The sequence below is a fragment of the Callithrix jacchus genome, chromosome 6 (assembly GCF_049354715.1).
Source record: "Callithrix jacchus isolate 240 chromosome 6, calJac240_pri, whole genome shotgun sequence".
Taxonomy (NCBI): Eukaryota; Metazoa; Chordata; class Mammalia; order Primates; family Cebidae; genus Callithrix; species Callithrix jacchus.
This window is the reverse complement of record NC_133507.1, coordinates 162,882,358-162,898,447: the sequence shown is the minus strand read 5'-3', so window position 1 is coordinate 162,898,447 and position 16,090 is coordinate 162,882,358. Positions and strand designations below refer to the sequence as shown.

General features: G+C 51.7%; 1 protein-coding gene across 3 annotated transcripts in view; it reads left to right on the top strand.

Annotated features, from left to right (window-relative positions):
- The window catches only part of THAP4 (THAP domain containing 4), a 49,838-nt gene that overhangs the window by 16,024 nt on the left and 17,724 nt on the right, over positions 1-16,090 (top strand). Inside the window, exons 3-4 of one of the 3 annotated variants that reach the window (XM_078329011.1) lie at positions 15,754-15,783; positions 15,868-16,027. In XM_078329011.1, coding sequence (XP_078185137.1) covers positions 15,754-15,783; positions 15,868-16,027 — 190 coding nt within the window. Of the gene's footprint in view, positions 1-4,808; positions 4,894-15,753; positions 15,784-15,867; positions 16,028-16,090 lie in introns of those variants that run through there. The other 2 variants (XM_035306382.3, XM_035306380.3) reach the window with 2 other exon arrangements.

The window sequence follows — 16,090 nt, the reverse complement described above, 5'->3', positions numbered from 1 at the left end:
CCAAAGTGGTTTCTTATAGTCAACATATATTTGGGGCTAGGTGAGGTGGCTCATACTTGTAATCCCAGCTTTGGGAGGCTGAGGTGTGAGGATTGCTTGAGCCCAGGAGTTTGAGACCAGCCTGGGCAACACAGTGAGACCCCATCTCTTAAAAAAAAATAAGCAAATTAGCTAGGCATGGTGGTACACACCTGTAGTCCCAGCTACACAGGAGGCCGAGGTGATAGATCACTTGAGCCCAGGAGGTTGAAGCTGCAGTGAGCTGTGATTATGCCACTGCACTCTAGCCTGGGCAACAAAGCAAGACCCTGTCCCAAAAAAAGAAAAAAAAAAGTCTTTTCCTATTAGATCAATAAAGATTAAGAAAAGGGCCCAGCTTGGTGGCTCATACCTGTAATCCCAGCACTTTGGGAGGCCGAGGTGGGTGGATCACGAGTCAGGCATTCCAGACTAGCCTGGCCAACATGGTGAAACCCCATCTCTAAAGGGCCAGGCGCGGTGGCTCACACCTATAATCCCAGCACTTTGGGAGGCTGAGGCGGGTGGATCATGAGGTCAAGAGATTGAGACCATCCTGGCCAACATGGTGAAACTCCGTCTCTACTAAAAATACACAAAATAGGGTGGTGCTGTGGCAGGTACCTGTAGTCCCGGCTACTCGGGAGGCTGAGGCAGGAGAATTGCTTGAACCCAGGAGGCGGAGGTTGCAGTGAGCCAAGATCCCAAGATTGCGCCATTGCACTCCAGCCTGGGTAACAAGAGCGAAACTCCGTCTCAAAAAAAAAAAAAGAGCTGGACATGGTGGCTGGTGCCTGTAATCTCGGCTACTCAGGAGGCTGAGACAGAGAATTGCATGAACCTGGAAGGCGGAGACTGCAGTGAGCCACTGTACTCCAGTCTGGGGGAAGAAGTGAGACTGTCTCAGAAAAAAAAAGGAAGAAAAGATTTCATTTCACTTTCACTTACTCCTCTCTGACGCTCTCCATTTTTTACATACATTTTGGTTTCTGACATATGTCATATTCCTTCTCTCTGAAGAACTTTTCATATTTCTCATAGGAGAGATATACTGGCAATTAATTCTCTCAGTTTTTATTTAAAGAAGCTTTTTTGTTTTTGTTTTTGTTTTGAGACAGTCTTGCTCCATCACCCAGGCTGGAGTGCAGTGGCATGATCATCTTGGCTCACTGCAGCCTCTGCCTCCCAGGCTCAAGTGATTCTCCTCCTCAGCCTCCCGAGTAGCTGGGACTACAGGTGCCTGCCACAGCACCCCCCTAATTTGTGTAGTTTTAGTAGAGACAGGGTTTCACCATGTTGGTCAGGCTGGTCTTGAACTCCTGACCTCAGGTGATCCACCTGCCTCGGCCTCCCAAAGTGCTGGGATTACTGGTGTTAGCCACCGTGCCTGGCCTAAATAAGTCTTTGTATTGAGTTTTCAGAGATTTTTTTCCCCTAAATCTCTTTTTCAGTGAGTAAAGTAAGTCTTTACTTCTCCTTTGCACCTGAAGAATAGAATAGTTTCACTGCATATAGAATTCTGGTTTTTTTGTTTTGTTTTTTGCTTGTGTGGTTTCTGACAAGTCTGCTGCAGTCTTTACTCTTTTTGCTCTACATATAAGGATTTTTTTTCCTCTCGCTTCTTTCAAGATTCTCTGGCTGGTTTTCTACAGTTTGAGTACCTCATGCCTGTGCGTAGATTCTTTGGTATTTATCCTGATTGATGTTTTCCGAGCTTCCTGGATCTATGGTTTGGTGTCTGTCGATAATTTTGGAAAACTCTGAACTATTGTTAATTTAAATGTTTCTTCCGCTCCTTCCTGTCCTCTTTCTGGCATTCCTCTTATGCTCATTCACACTTTTGTGACTGCCCCACAGTTCTCCAGTATTCCGATTTTTTTCCATTTTTGTCTGTCTGCATTTCAGTTTGCGAAGTTTCTGTAGATGTATCTTCAGTCCAGTGATTCTTCCCTCAGCCACGTCCACCCTGTTGATGAGCCTTAAAGGGTCTTCACTTCCCTTCGTGTTTTCGGTTTGTGGCATTTCCTTTGTTCTTTTGCCCGACTCCCGTTACATTGCCCGTGTGTTCTTGCCCATTGCCCCCTTTTCCATTAGAGCCCTTAGCATATTAATCATAGTTATTTTATTGTTATTATTTTGAGACGGAGTCTTGCTCTGTTGCCCAGGCTGGAGTGCAGTGGTGTGATCTTGGCTCACTGCAGCCTCTGCCTCCCAGGCTCAAGCAATTCTCCTGCCTCAGCCTCCCAAATTGCTGGGATTACAGGCGTGAGCCACCTCGCCCAGCCTTTTTTCGTTTTGTTTTGTTTTTTATATCTTTTGTCGAGATGGGATTTCACCATGTTGGCCAGGATGGTCTTGGTCTCCTGACCTCATGATCCGCCCGCCTTGGCCTCCCAAAGTGCTGGGATTACAGGCGTGAGTCACCACACCCGGCCCCATTTTTAATCTTTTATACCATAATTTTACTGTAACTTTTCTATGTTTAGATGTGTTTTAGATACACACACACTTAGCGCTGTGGGTATTCAGTACGCGCTGTGGTATGTAGTCCAGGAGCACAGGCTCTGCCATGCGGCCTAGGTCTGCAGGGCGCCCTCTAGGTTTGTGTAAGTGCACTCTGCGATGTTTGCACAATGATGAAGTTGCCTCATGATGCATTTCTCCACGCATCTCCCATCAGCAAGTGCCACATGAGTGAAAGGTACAGCAGGGGGCCTTCAATGGAAGGCAGCACCTCAACCTGGCTAGCGGCTGGACTGTAGAATCTCAGCGGTGGCTGTGAAATTCCTCAAGTGTCCTTGTTTTGTCTCCCTGTTGTAGAGTTTGTCTGAGTGCCTTCCACAGTCTGTACCTGGGCCTTTTGCACTCCCACCCGTGCAGGACTGGAGGGACATAGGCTCCAGCCTGTGACTATTTCAGCCCTTTAGTGGCCCGTGTCCCTGAGCTGTGACCTTCACATGTGTTCTTCCCTTCCTCCTCCCCAAGTGGGTGAGACGGGAAGACTGGCGGGGCTCGGTGGTGAAATGCCCTTCCCCAGCCGAGGTGCGTTCCTGGTGAAGTCAGCTTCACTGCGGAGCAGTCCTTTGCCTGGAGAATGCTCTGGGTTTATTTCAAGGTGGTCACCTCCCCCTCATCCCAGAGATATGAGGTGATTTTTATTTTTCTTGGCTTTTCATGGGGAGAACCTGATGAGGTTCCTGGAGGTAAAACCCATGAAAATGTAGGACCCCAAAAGATTCTCACACGTGCCGTGTTCAGCCTCTAGCATGTTGTCCAAGTCAAGTTCCCAGCGGCTCCGTCTCCTGTAGACTGTAGATTCTGCTCCACGTGAGCTGATCTCGCTGTGATTCTCTGTGGTAGGAGAGGCATCTGTGACCTCACTTCCTTTTGGGTCCAAGAAAAGTTGTTGATTTTCACTGATTTCCGTGTTTTTTGGTCGTTGTAAGGCTGTGGTGTGTGGCTCCAAGCTCTTTACACTGAGAGTTGAAACCAGAGGCTCACTCCCCAACCATTGTTTTTGTTAGCTAGAATTTTCCATTGCTAGCATGTGGGAAAGCTACCCATTTTCGTACTTGGCCATCATATCAAATTCACTTATAAATTGTAATTGTTCTTCACTTGAGACTTTTGGATTAACGAGATAATCAAACATAACATCTGCAAATTATTTGTACCCACTTTATGTCCTTTTTTATTTTATAGAAGTACTTGCTGGGCATGGCGGTGTGTGCCTATAATCCCAGCTACTCGGGAGGCTGAGGTGGGAGGATCGCTTGAGCCCAGGAGTTCTGGGCTGTAGTGCACTATGCCAATCAGGTGTCCGCACTAAGTTCGGCATCAATATGGTGACCTCCCGGGAGCGGGGGACCACCAGGTTACCTAAGGAGGGGTGAATTGGCCCAGGTCAGAAATGGAGCAGGTCAAAACTCCCATGCTGATCAGTAGTGGGATCATGCCGGTGAAGAGCCACCGCACTCCACACTCCAGACTGGGCAACATAGCGAGACCCTGTCTCTAAAAAATAATAATAATAATAATAATAAAAAGAAATACTTGCTATATATTCTCTCCATCGTGATTTCTGTGTTTCCCCTGTGCATGCAGCTCCTTCCATTTCATGGTTGATAATTTGAGGGCCTTGATGTCACTTTAAAACAACAGCTCCTCCCCACCTGGGACAGCTGGTGCCAGCCGCACAGCCAAGGCTGCCATGCGCCCTATTGTACTAAGCAGTAAGTGTCCCTTTCTGTGTGTGCCTTGGCAGGAAGCACTGTGTCACTAACACAAAGAGATGTCAGGATGGGAGATCCAGGAAGGAACTGTCCGTCCCCAGGTCCCAGTGGGCGCATTTACTAACTTCCTGTCCTAGGTTCCCGGCCGCTTGCCAGGAGACAGAACAGTCTCTGAGCCTCCACCTCCAGGTGAAGAGGAGTGTTCGGCCAGCTTCTAGGCAACGGAAAAGGACATGCCAGGGTGGCCAGAGGGACTGCTCTGGAGAGAAAGAGCCTTTAGGATGCGCCTGGCTGTGTGGTGGTGCCTCCCTTCGCTGTTGCTGGTAGAAGAGGCTGAGGGTAAAGTTGCACTCCTCACTCCGCCCAGACCTCTTGCCAGTCCCTGTTTCTTAAAAGTCACCTGACCTCCAAAGCTCCTTCCAGCTCTGAAATTCTGTGATCTAGGCTGTCATTGTCTTTCACTTTCTTCTGAGACATGATCTTTCATTGTGGAACTACAATTCCCAGAATGCAACCCTTTAAAGTTAGCATTTACTTCCTGCAGAGCCATTAACAGTCAGGTGCAAACATTTCCCGTCAATTGGCAGAAAACAACCTTGAGGAACCTTGAGGAGTGTCCGGAGTTTAGAAAACTTAGGGATGGGTAAGCCTGCTTTCAGTGTCTTGGGCCCAAAAATGAAAATTTAAATTTCTTACAGGAAATTTAAATTTTTTGTGTGCATTTTGGTTGAGATTTTAATAAAAGAAAAATGAAATCAGAAAAGAAATGAATAGAAAAGTCTGATTTATTTGAAGAGGTAGAAAGTGACAAATAGACTAAATCCTAATTTTTTGTTCCATGTTTAAATTTATTTTTTCTAACGAAGTATAATTTACAGAGAGTAAAATACACTGATACTGCAGTCACAGTTTGATGAATTGTAATATACATCTAGGCTCCTGTAACCTGATGTTTGGATTATAAAATTATCTTATTGGTCGTCCTCACCCCCACCCATGCTTCAGTGACCAGGAAGACAGTGGCTAGGGAGCTGCCACGTTCCCTGAAGCCCGAAGAGATAGAGGATGCAGGGTAGCCGCCCCGGGAGCAGGTGAACCTGGCAAGGTGCAGCGGAGCCAGGAGGAGGCGCCCCACTGCTTGTTTAGTGCCCGACCCGTTGTCCCTGTCCATTAAACTCTATTAAGATTCAGAGCAAATAGCAGCCAGCTGGGAGGGCTGTGGGACAGGAAGTATTTCTCAGCCATTAGACACTCCCTCCGGAGGCCGGTTTTCAGCCTCTGCCTCCATCTAGTTGCTTAGCCGTGTGTGCTCCTTCCTTTCCAGTCAGGAAGTTACTTTTTCTACTCAAAAGGATTTCTTCTGAAGAGCCACCTTAGAATTCTCTAGTCTTTTTAAAAATAAATTGCCACCTAAGTGCTGCACCCTCTCCTGTTCCCGAGCGGTGTGCGGGCCCCATGAATCTGAAGCAGCAGCTGCCTGCAGGGTAGGTCCTCTCCAGGGAGCTGCTTGCTTCCCTGACCTGGCTTGCACACAGCAGAGTCCCCTCAGCAGCTCACTTCTGGCACTCAGCAGCCTCTCCCCTCCTGCTCTTGCCGGGACACCCTCCCCTGCTCAGGTGCCGCTGCTCACCTGCTCGGTGGTGGGCCTCTCTGGGTCTGACGCCGGCACTCACCCTTCCTCACTGGTTGGCAGGTTCCCAGCCAGGTTCCCTTCCAGGCTGCCAGCGATGCCAGCTGCTGGCTGTCTCCACCCCACCTGTCCGTCTCATCTCACTCTCATTTCCATCTCCCTTGGGCTAGTCTTCTAGGCAGGTTGAGGAAGAAAGCCTGGTCCACGTCTCCCCTTCTACATAGAAGGCGCTAGCCCATCCCGCCAGGCCCACCTGGGGGGACAGACGGTCCAGTTCAACTTGACCAGACTTCATTCAAGTAAGCCCAGTTTTTCCGAGAAGCCAGCTGTCCTTGCCAGGCCCCTGACCGAGTTCTCCTAGGCGTCTTACGGCAGGGGCTGTGGGCTACTCCAGCTGCAGGACTGGGGCAGAGGGTTTCCCCATGGGCACCCTCCCTGCTGCTGGGCCAGTGGGGCCAGGCCTGTGTCAGGGACTGGTTCCCCGAGGGACACAAAACCTACTCAGAAACATGGCTGAGGGCAGTGGAGAGCTCTCCTGACATGTTGGGAGCCATGGGTTTAGGGCACAGGATGTGATGGATGGCCACCAGTGGCCTCCTCACTCCAACCAGGGAGAGGGGAGGAATGAAGAGGGAGGAGGTAGGAGACACCGGGCAAGGCACTGTGTGTGGCTCCAGCCCACTCTGGCCCTCTGCACCTGCTGCAAGCTATGCAGCTCACACCTCAGCGATGTCATTTGTTTCCATTTGAACAGATGTTTAGAAGTCAGGATACTTTAGCCCAAAATTAGCTTCTGTCTTTTCTTGAAATATCAGATCTGCAGTAGGGGCCTCAGCTGGGTGGCAGCAGACCCTGGGGCCAGGAGCCACGGCCCTGAGCTATGAGGCCAGCCCCACTCCCCGCCACATCCCCTGCTCTGAGGCCGCCCAGAACCCTGTGCTGCAGTAACATGGTAAACGCGCCAGGGATAAAATGCTTTTCGTTTTTTTAGTTTCCTGCTCTTTGAAATACTAGTTTGTTTGGAAAGGTTTTTCTTTATAGCACTTTTATTGAGGTGTAATCCGCATAATTGAAACACGGGCTCCTCGGTGTTTCGGCAGGTGGAGGCGCCTGTGCAGCCACCTGCGTCCAGCAGTCCAGGTTCTCCTTTGCACTTCCTGCCAAGCCCCCCAATCACTGTTCAGATTCCTCCACCCTCCATCCATTTTACCTGGTCTCGAATTTCATGTAAGTGAAATCATAGAATATATACATTTCCGTCTGGCTTCTTTCTTGTAGCGCAGTGTTTTCGAGGGACAGCCGGTTTGTTATTTCTAGTCTCACCGCATTGGTATCAGACAGTAGACTTTCTGCTTCCTGGAACTCACAGGCTTTCTGTGACCATTTAGAAGGCCAGTTTGCATGAGCGTTCCAGAAGGACTTGAAGAAGGTATTCCCTAGTTTTAAGCTACAGAGTTCAGCATGTACCAGTCAGAACTACCTTATTAATGATATTATTTGGGAATTTGGTTTTATTTGTGTTCATTCTGACTTAGAGATGAGTTGAGATTTCATTTAGTTTCTTTCTCTTGACATCTTGGTGTGTCGTCAGTAATTTCTGTTTTGTAAACGTCGCTGTGCATGGTGCATGAGGGTTCCTCATGGTTACGGCTTCATTGCGCATTCTGCCCTTAATTCAAAAGAGCTGTTCTTTGTCTAGGTCCGTGCATTTTACGTGGTGGTAGGATCAGGAAGCTGCTTTCTTATTGCCCAACTTTCTGGAGTGTCTCTCTGAATCGCAAAAGAACTGAGGGTCTTCATTGTGGCTTTTTTGTTTGTTTTTGCGATGGCGTCTCCCTTTGTCACTCAGGCTAGAATGTAGTGGCGATCTTGGCTCACTGCAACCTCCGCCTCCTAGGTTTGAGCGGTTCTCCTGCCTCAGCCTCCTGAGTAGCTGGGATTACAGGCATGTACCACCAGGCCCAGCTAATTTTTGTATTTTTAGTAGAGATGGGGTTTCACCACGTTGGCCAGGGTGGTCTTAATATCTTGACCTCATAATCTGCCTGTCTCGGCCTCCCAAAGTGCTGGGTTACAGGCGTGAGCCACCGTGGCCCGGCCAGGATGTCATTCGTAATTGCCTAGACTAGAACGCAATGATGTGATCTTGATCTTGGCTCCCTGCAGCCTCCACCTCCCAGGTGCAAGTGATTCTCTCACCTACCCTCCCAAGTAGCTGGGACTACAGACACACACCACCCTCCCTGGCTAATTTTTTGTATTTATAGTAGAAATGGGATTTCACTGTGTTGCCCTGGTCTCGAACTTCTGGACTCAAGCAATCCACCCACCTCGGCCTCTCAAAGCGCTGGGATTATAGGCGTGAGCCACCATGCCCAGCCCTGAAAAGATTCTTCGTACGCGAGTTCAAGCATTTTTAGTGTTGGTTTTGTCATCTTATTTTATTGATGCTCGTTGTGTTTTTGTTTTGTTTTGTTTCTGAGACAGTCTCACTTTGTCACCCAAGTTGGAGTGGAGTGATGCTGTCTTGGCTTATTGTGACCTCTCCCTCCCAGGCCCAAGCCATCCTCCCACCTCAGCCTCCAGAGTAGTTGGGACCACAGGTGTGTGCCATCGTGCCCAGCCATGTTTTTGTGGTTCTGATAGAGACGGGGTTTCACTGTGTTGCCTGAGCTGCTGTTGAGCCCCTGGGCTCAGGCGATCCACCCTCTTCGGCCTCGCAGTGCTGGGATTACAGGTGTGCACTGTGACTGGCCTAGTTTTTAAAATAGCATCTTCCCCTACTACTTGATTTGTAAGCTTCTGTGGTTTAGCTCTCAAGGACAAGACCAATGAGGAGTTGTGTCCCTTCGAGGGTCCTGTGAGTTGGGTGTCATGCCAGTACAACCAGCCATCCACCACTTACAACCAGGCTTTTTTGGTTTCTTTCTATAACTGCTTTTTTTTTTTTTTAAACAATGTCTCGCTCTGTCGCCCAGGCTGGAGTACAGTGGTGCAATCTCAGCTCCCTGTAACCTCCTCCTGGGTTCAAGTGATTCTTATGCCTCAGCCTCCCGAGTAGCTGGGATTACAGGTACCCACCACCACACCCGGCTAATCTTCATATTTTAGTAGAGATGGGGTTTTCACCATGTTGGCCAGCCTGGTCTCAGATTCCTGACCTCAGGTGATCCACCCCTCAGCATCCCAAAATGCTGGGATTACAGGTGTGAGCCACCATGTCCGGCCTGTGTTTTTTGTTTTTCCTGAGTACATTTCAGTGTTTACAGAGATTTCTTTCTGCATCATTTCCCCATTGTCTCCCAATGACTTCTTTCTGCTAGTAACATCCTCTGGGAGAAGACGTAGAAACAGAACTCCCTGAGTGTTGAGCGTTGAAAATTCCATTCCAGCACCATCTTAAAAGGTCTAGAGAGTGAGTCTTTTATGTAGTTTCATATTTTCTAATAGCTGCATTAAAAAGGTAAAAAGAAACAGGTGAAACAGATTTTCATACTATATTTTATTTAACCCGATATTATCTAAAAGTTATTTAAACACGTAACCACCTGTGATTTAAGATTACTGAATTATTTGAAGGCTTTTTGGACTGAGTTTTGAGAATCTAGTTTGTATCTCGCACTCACCGCACATGTCAGTGAGCCAGCTCACGCATCTGTGGTCTGTAAGGACGGTTGTGGCCCGAGACAGCACCCTTACCCTCACCTGCCCTCCTCATGCGCCTTCTGTGTGATGCTCTGGCATCTTCTGCCACAGAGTGCTGCTGTGGAGAAACACTAACCCTCATGCTGTCTCTATAGATGTGCGTGTTCTGTACCTTTCAGATAGGTGAAATTGCACAAGATGTGCTCTTCTGAGTCTGGCTGCTTTCATGTGGCGTGTTCAAGGGTCATCTGAATTGCAGCTAACATTAGTACTTCACCTGCATGGCCAAATAACATCTCATCGTCTGGGTACACTGCCGTTTGCCTGTGTGCTCATCCGTTGACGGACATCTGGGTTGTTTCCACTTTGAAGCTGCTGGGAATGGTGCTGCTCTAAACGTTCATGTGTGGCGGCTTGTGGGGACAGGTATTTTATTTCTCCTGGGTACGCATGTCCCCAGGAGTGGCAGTCCGGGGCCCCTGCTCCACGCTTAACCTCTCACACAGATGCCAGAGCGCCTTCCACCGGGCTGTGCCGCCCCGTTTCCATCAGCAGTGTGCCCTGCTCGTTCTTTCTAACTTCGCTAACTTTGTTTCCATTTCTGTCACTTGTGTCTTGTTTTAACTCCTCTTGCACCTGGCCTCTGTTCCGCTGTGTTTCCCGGTGTCTGTTTCTCCCTGCGCTCCTTCCAGTCCCCACTTCATTTGGGTGGTGGCTTTTTTTTTCTTTTACTTTCCTGACGTCTGACAGGTCACGTTTCACCTGCTCCTCTCTCCTTGCCTTTTCTCTCCTGAGTTCTTGCATTTTTAGTTAGTGGTCTTTCTTCATGGAGCTTCATTCAACTGCTCCGGAGGCTGAGGCGGGAGAATCCCTTCGCCACAGTGAACTGTATTCACGCCGCTGCACTTGCAGCCTGGGTGACAGAGCAAGGCCCTGTCTGCATGTTGTGTGGCCGCTCGTCCGCTGCTCCTGTTCACTCTTGCTGTATGGTCACCTTCTGTCCGTCTCTGAACTCACACAGGGCCCTACAGTCCATTGCTGCAGAAGCAGAAGGTCTTCAGGGCAGCACCTTTCTTTTTGTTTTTGAGACTGAGTCTTACTCTGTTGCCCAGGCCGGAGTGCAGTGGTGCGATCTCAGTTCACTGCAACCTCCACCTGCTGGGTTTAAGCGATTCTCCTGCCTCAGCCTTCCGAGTAGCTGGGACTGCAGGCACCCGCCACCACGCCCAGCTAATTTTTTGTATTTTTAGTAGAGACAGAGTTTCACCATGTTAGCCAGGCTGGTCTACAACTCCTGACCTCAGATGATCCACCCTCCTCAGCCTTCCAAAGTGCTGGGATCACAGGGGTGAGCCACCGTGCTTGGCTGGTAGCACCCCTTTCTTTCGGAGTGGTGCATTACTTCTCGATGGTGGCTGGGTGTAGTCCTGCATAGAGGTTGGCCTGGCTCTTTGGCACCTGGGTGACCACATGGTTTGCCCTGGGTGAACACCTGGGGTCCCTCGGGCCTGCGGTTTGCAGGCGCTCCTTGTGGGGGTAGGGAGCAGAGGAGCCTCCAGGGCTCCCGGCTCCTCCGCCCCAGGCCTCTGAGCCAGGCCAGGCGCTGAGGCCTCTCCCCAGGTACCAGCCCCCCCAGCTCCCAGAGGCCCCTTCTTGTCAGCGAGGCACTAACCCTTGCTTCTCACCGCATTCGTATGTGTTTTGGTGGCTGTGGGTTGTATCTGTTAATTATTTTCCCTGAAAATGAAGTTCAGGAAAAAGGTTTTTTCTTTTTTTTGAGACAGTCTCGCTGTGTTACCCAGGCTGAAGTGCAGTGGGGCAGCCTCAGCTCAACACAGACGCCACCTCCCGGGTTCCTGACTCTCCTTCCTCGCCTCCCAAGTAGCTGGGATCACAGGCACGCGCCACCACACCTGGCTCATTTTTGTATTTTTGGTAGAGACGGTGTTTCACCATGTTGGTCAGGCTGGTCTCGAACTCCTGACCTTGTGATCTGCCCACCTTGGCCTTCCAGAGTGCTGGGATTACAGGCGTGAGCCATCGCCCCTGGCCCATTTTGTTTTTTTAATTCTTGGAAGGGAAGGTGATAATGCTGTGACTTACCTCAGGGTCCCCCTTGGAGACCCCCAGAGAGGTTTTGAGGGAAGAAAGAGTAAGATCCCTGTCTCTGGCCGGGCTCGGTGGCTCAAGCCTGTAATCCCAGCACTTTGGGAGGCTGAGGCAGGTGAATCACAAGGTCAAGAGATCAAGACCATCCTGGTCAACATGGTGAAATCCCATCTCTACTAAAAATACGAAAAATTAGCTGGGCATGGTGGTGTGTGCCTGTAATCCCAGCTACTCAGGAGGCTGAGGCAGGAGAATTGCCTGAACCCAGGAGGCGGAGGTTGTGGTGAGCCGAGATCGCGCCATTGCACTCCAGCCTGGGTAACAAGAGCGAAACTCCGTCTCAAAAAAAAAAAAAAAAAAAGATCCCTGTCTCTGTCTCTCTCCCCGTCCTGTCTCTCAGTGTCCCTGGCGCTGTCCCTCTTTCTAGGGCCTCCCGTGGGGGACTCCACAGTTGGGGAGGAAGGCAGAGGGTGCCGGTGAGAGACGTTTGCCACGTAGATGAGGGGCCTGGAGGAGACCCCAGCCGGGGAAGCAGGAGTGGAGAGGGCGGGGGCCCGCAGACTGAGGGGTGCAGTTGCTGTGGTCTGTGGAGGGGCTGGTGGGGCTCCCGCCTCCGCTCTTGCTGGAGGTCGTGAGTGAGCCCTGAGGCCTCCCACGTGAGGTGGCAGCAAGTGAGCGCACCCCGCAGCTCCCCCAGGAGGGCGAGAGAGGGCGGCGCAGCGGCGCCTAGGGGGCTGCGCTTCGGGGCGGGGTGGGCGGGGGCAGTAGAGGCTGGACTGCGGGGCGCCCCTCACCTCACACCAGCCCGAGGCTGTCCCGCCCCGATGGGGATCGTGACCGCCATGCCCCGCGCCCCAGCCCTGGCGCGCCTGTTCCGCTAGCACTCTGGGCACGGCACCAGGCCCCTTGGGCTCCTCCTCGGGACCCGGGCGCTGCTGGCGGCCATGCTGGGGAGTAGGGGTGAGGGCTGTGGCCCCCGCTGCTGCAGCTCAGAACCTGGTCTCTGGATCACTGCCCAGCGAGGCCGCATGCGCTCCCCAGCGCGCAGGGTGCCGCCCCCCACAGGGTTCGGCTCCCGTGGGTCTGCCCAGTCGCTGTGGGGTGCGCTCGACCCAGGCCAGAGAGCCGGCCCAGAAGCGTGAGGTTTGCAAAGACCGTTTCTTTCTTTTTTTTTTGGAGATGAGTCTCTCTGTGTCACCCAGGCTGGAGTGCACTTCTTGTCGGTGCCAAGCCAGATGAAGTCTACCAAACTGAAAGGTTCTCCCAGCCTGTCGCTGGCTGTCTGAGAAATCATGGTGTCTGCTGAGCCCGTCGTAGGACTTGACTGAGTTTTGCTGTTAGAAAATCAGCACGCTAGGCCCGGCGCGGTGGCTCTCGCCTGTAATCCCAGCACTTTGGGAGGCCGAGGCGGGCAGGAGGTCAGGAGATAGAGACCATCCTGGCCAACATGGTGAAGTCTCTACTAAATGCAAAAAATTATAATCCCAGCTACTTGGGAGGCTGAGTCAGGGAAATCCCTTGAACCGGGGAGGCAGAACCTGCAGTGAGCGGAGATTGTGCCACTGCAGTCAAGACTGGTGACAGACCGAGACTCCGTCTGAGAGAGAGAGAGAGAATCAGTAAGCTTCACACCTCCCAGGGTCCTTCTCCTCTTCCTCTTCACCATTGACGGTAACTTATCTTCTTAGTTGCTCAGGCCAGAAACCTGTTACCTTCTTCTCTTTCATGTTTTACATCCAGACCATCAGCAAATCCTGGTGGCTCTGCCTTCAAGATAGATCCAGAATCTAGGCTCTGTCCACCACCTCCAGCACGGCCACCGGCCCAGGTCACCCTCCTTTGCCACCAGGGTGTTTGCCGTTGCCCTCCCGGGCTTCCCGTGGTTGTGACCAGAGACCTCGTCCCTCCCACTCAGGCCTCTCCAGGACTCTGTCTGCTCAAGTCCAGGCCAGGGCCCACCTGAGGGACAAGGATTTCCTTCCCCAGCCACTGGCCTCCTGTCCCTCCCCAGCAAGGCCAGGTCTGCACACCTAGGACCTCTGTCTGCGGTACCTCCGCCTGGTCTGCTCTTCTCCAGGGCAGCTGTGGGGACCCTGGTCTCTGCACACTTCTCAGGGGGGCTGTCCTTGTCCCTTTGGGTAGGTTTTCAGAGTGTGCCGACAGCCCTGTCCCCCTTTCTGGCCCACCTCCTAATGCACGTTGAGTTCTGCATCACTCTCATTTCTTACGTATCGTCCATCTGCCCTCACTGGGCTATGTACTCCGCAGGGATGTGTGACTGTCCCATTAGCTTCTTCCTAGAAGAGTGTCCAGCATGTTGGATGATGGATCACAAGCCTGGTTCTGGAGACCACACATTGGATTCTGAAGCTTCTCTTCCTTATATCCATGAAAGACTGCACCAAAAAATCTTGATTTAAAAATTCTCTTAGTGTCAATTAGGAAATTTTAACAAAGTCCGAATATTCCCATCCTCACCTTCCCACTTTTTACAGGGAGTTTAAAAGGAAATACTGATAAAAATTTTTAGGCCAGGTGTGGTGGCTCACACCTGTAACCCCAGCACTTTGGGAGGCTGAGTCGGGTGGATCACAGGTCAGGAGATCGAGACCATCCTGGCCAACATGGTGAGACCCCGTCTCTACTACAAATACGAAAATTAGCCAGGCGTGGTGACGCGTGCCTGTAGTCAGTCCCAGCTACTCAGGAGCCTGAGGCAGGAGAATCGCTTGAACCCAGGAGGTGGAGGCTGCAGTGAGCCGAGACCATGACACTGCACTCCAGCCTGGGTGACAGAGCAAGACTCTGTCTCAAAAAAACAAAAAACAAAAAACTTTTTTTTTTTTTTTTAAAGAAATACTGAAAGACCACAGGCCATCCTGGAAAAGGAACAGACTTTCTCCCACTCTCCAGCTTCAGGCCACGCACCTTTGTCCTGTGCAGCCAGCAGCCAGGAGTGCTCATTCCCGGCTCTCCAGCCACGGTTCTCAGCTGGGCCACAGGGCGTGGCCACTGGACAGGCCACCTGTTCAGCCTCCTCTGTTCCCAGCTTTCTTAGATGTGGTCTTCTCCACTCCCAGAGCCTTTGCTTTCCTTTCCCGATATTCTTTTCCCAGACTACTTGGAATTTGTAGTCCAAGGTGTATAATTTCAGAAGCTGAGCTGGTTCCAAGAACTGTCCCCATCAGTCCGTCTTCTGCTTGTGCGGGCCTGGAGGAGACGCCGAGGGTCAGTCCTGTGTGCGGCTGGTCTGCGCTTGGCATCTTTGGGCTCCGTAGGTGAGGCTTATGGCCACAGAGCAGCCTGCGTCTCTCCCTGCTGCTTCTCCTGGGTGTCAGTGTCCGTTACATTGATTGAAGCCCTTAGACCTGAGGGAAAGGCAGGCTTGGGAAGCAGGTCTTTGGGACTGCCTCTGGGGACAGCCCTCCTCTTCCAGCGCCCTTGGTGGGTAGCACATGGTGGGGCTTTCCCGTGGTCCCTGCACAGATGTCCCTTAGAAAGTGGGTAAGATCAGCGCCAGCGCATCCGGCCAGGGCGAGGGTCACATGAGCAAATCCTGAAAAGCTGCTTGGGAGCGCCTGGTCCTTGTTGAGCGGGGCAGGAAGCAGTGGTCCCTTTGGGGTTGCCAGCACAACAGCGAAGCCAAACACCCCTCCCTGCTCTCCTGTCACTGCACCCCCATCTCTGAGTTCCAAGCCCGTGGCGTCATCCCTCACACTTGGTGGGTTGAGAGTCTGAACACCCCCGATAGGTGATCTTCTAAAGGTCTCCTGGCTGCTGTGAAGCCCTGCCCCTTCTCAGGGAAGCGGAGGCAGCAGCTCCCTTTCAGGCCCCGCCTACCCCTGGCTCCTCACGCTCCGCCTGCTCTGACCCTCCCTCCCGTTTTCATTTTCTCTCTCCGCTCTGTCTCCTCCACACACCCCTCACGCCAGGGCATCACGCCTCCACGTGAGATGTTTTCTGCCTTGCTGTGGGGCATGAGGCCTTTGGCTTTGCTTGCCCCCAGCCGGGACCCCTCTTGGTTCCCGTTTTTCTGCAGGAACTGCAGAGGCTTCTGAAGCTGGATCTTGCAATATGACATTTGCCAGCTGCTTGTCCATTTTCTTCCCCTCTTGACAGGTCCTCCAGGATTAGCTGTGGCCACCAGAGGCAAGTGGAACAGGCATTCTGCTTAAAGCTCAGCAAGGTGTTGTTGGAGGGAGGCCACTGATGGTCTCGATCTTTTATCCTCAGAGCCCCCCAAGATGAACCCGGTGGTGGAGCCACTGTCCTGGATGCTGGGCACCTGGCTGTCTGACCCTCCCGGAGCCGGGACCTACCCCACACTGCAGCCCTTCCAGTACCTAGAGGAGGTGCACATCTCGCATGTGGGCCAGCCCATGCTGAATTTCTCGTAAGTCGTCTCCCTCCACCCACTCTGCTTGACTCGTGGGCTGCCCAGGTCTCTGAAAATCAT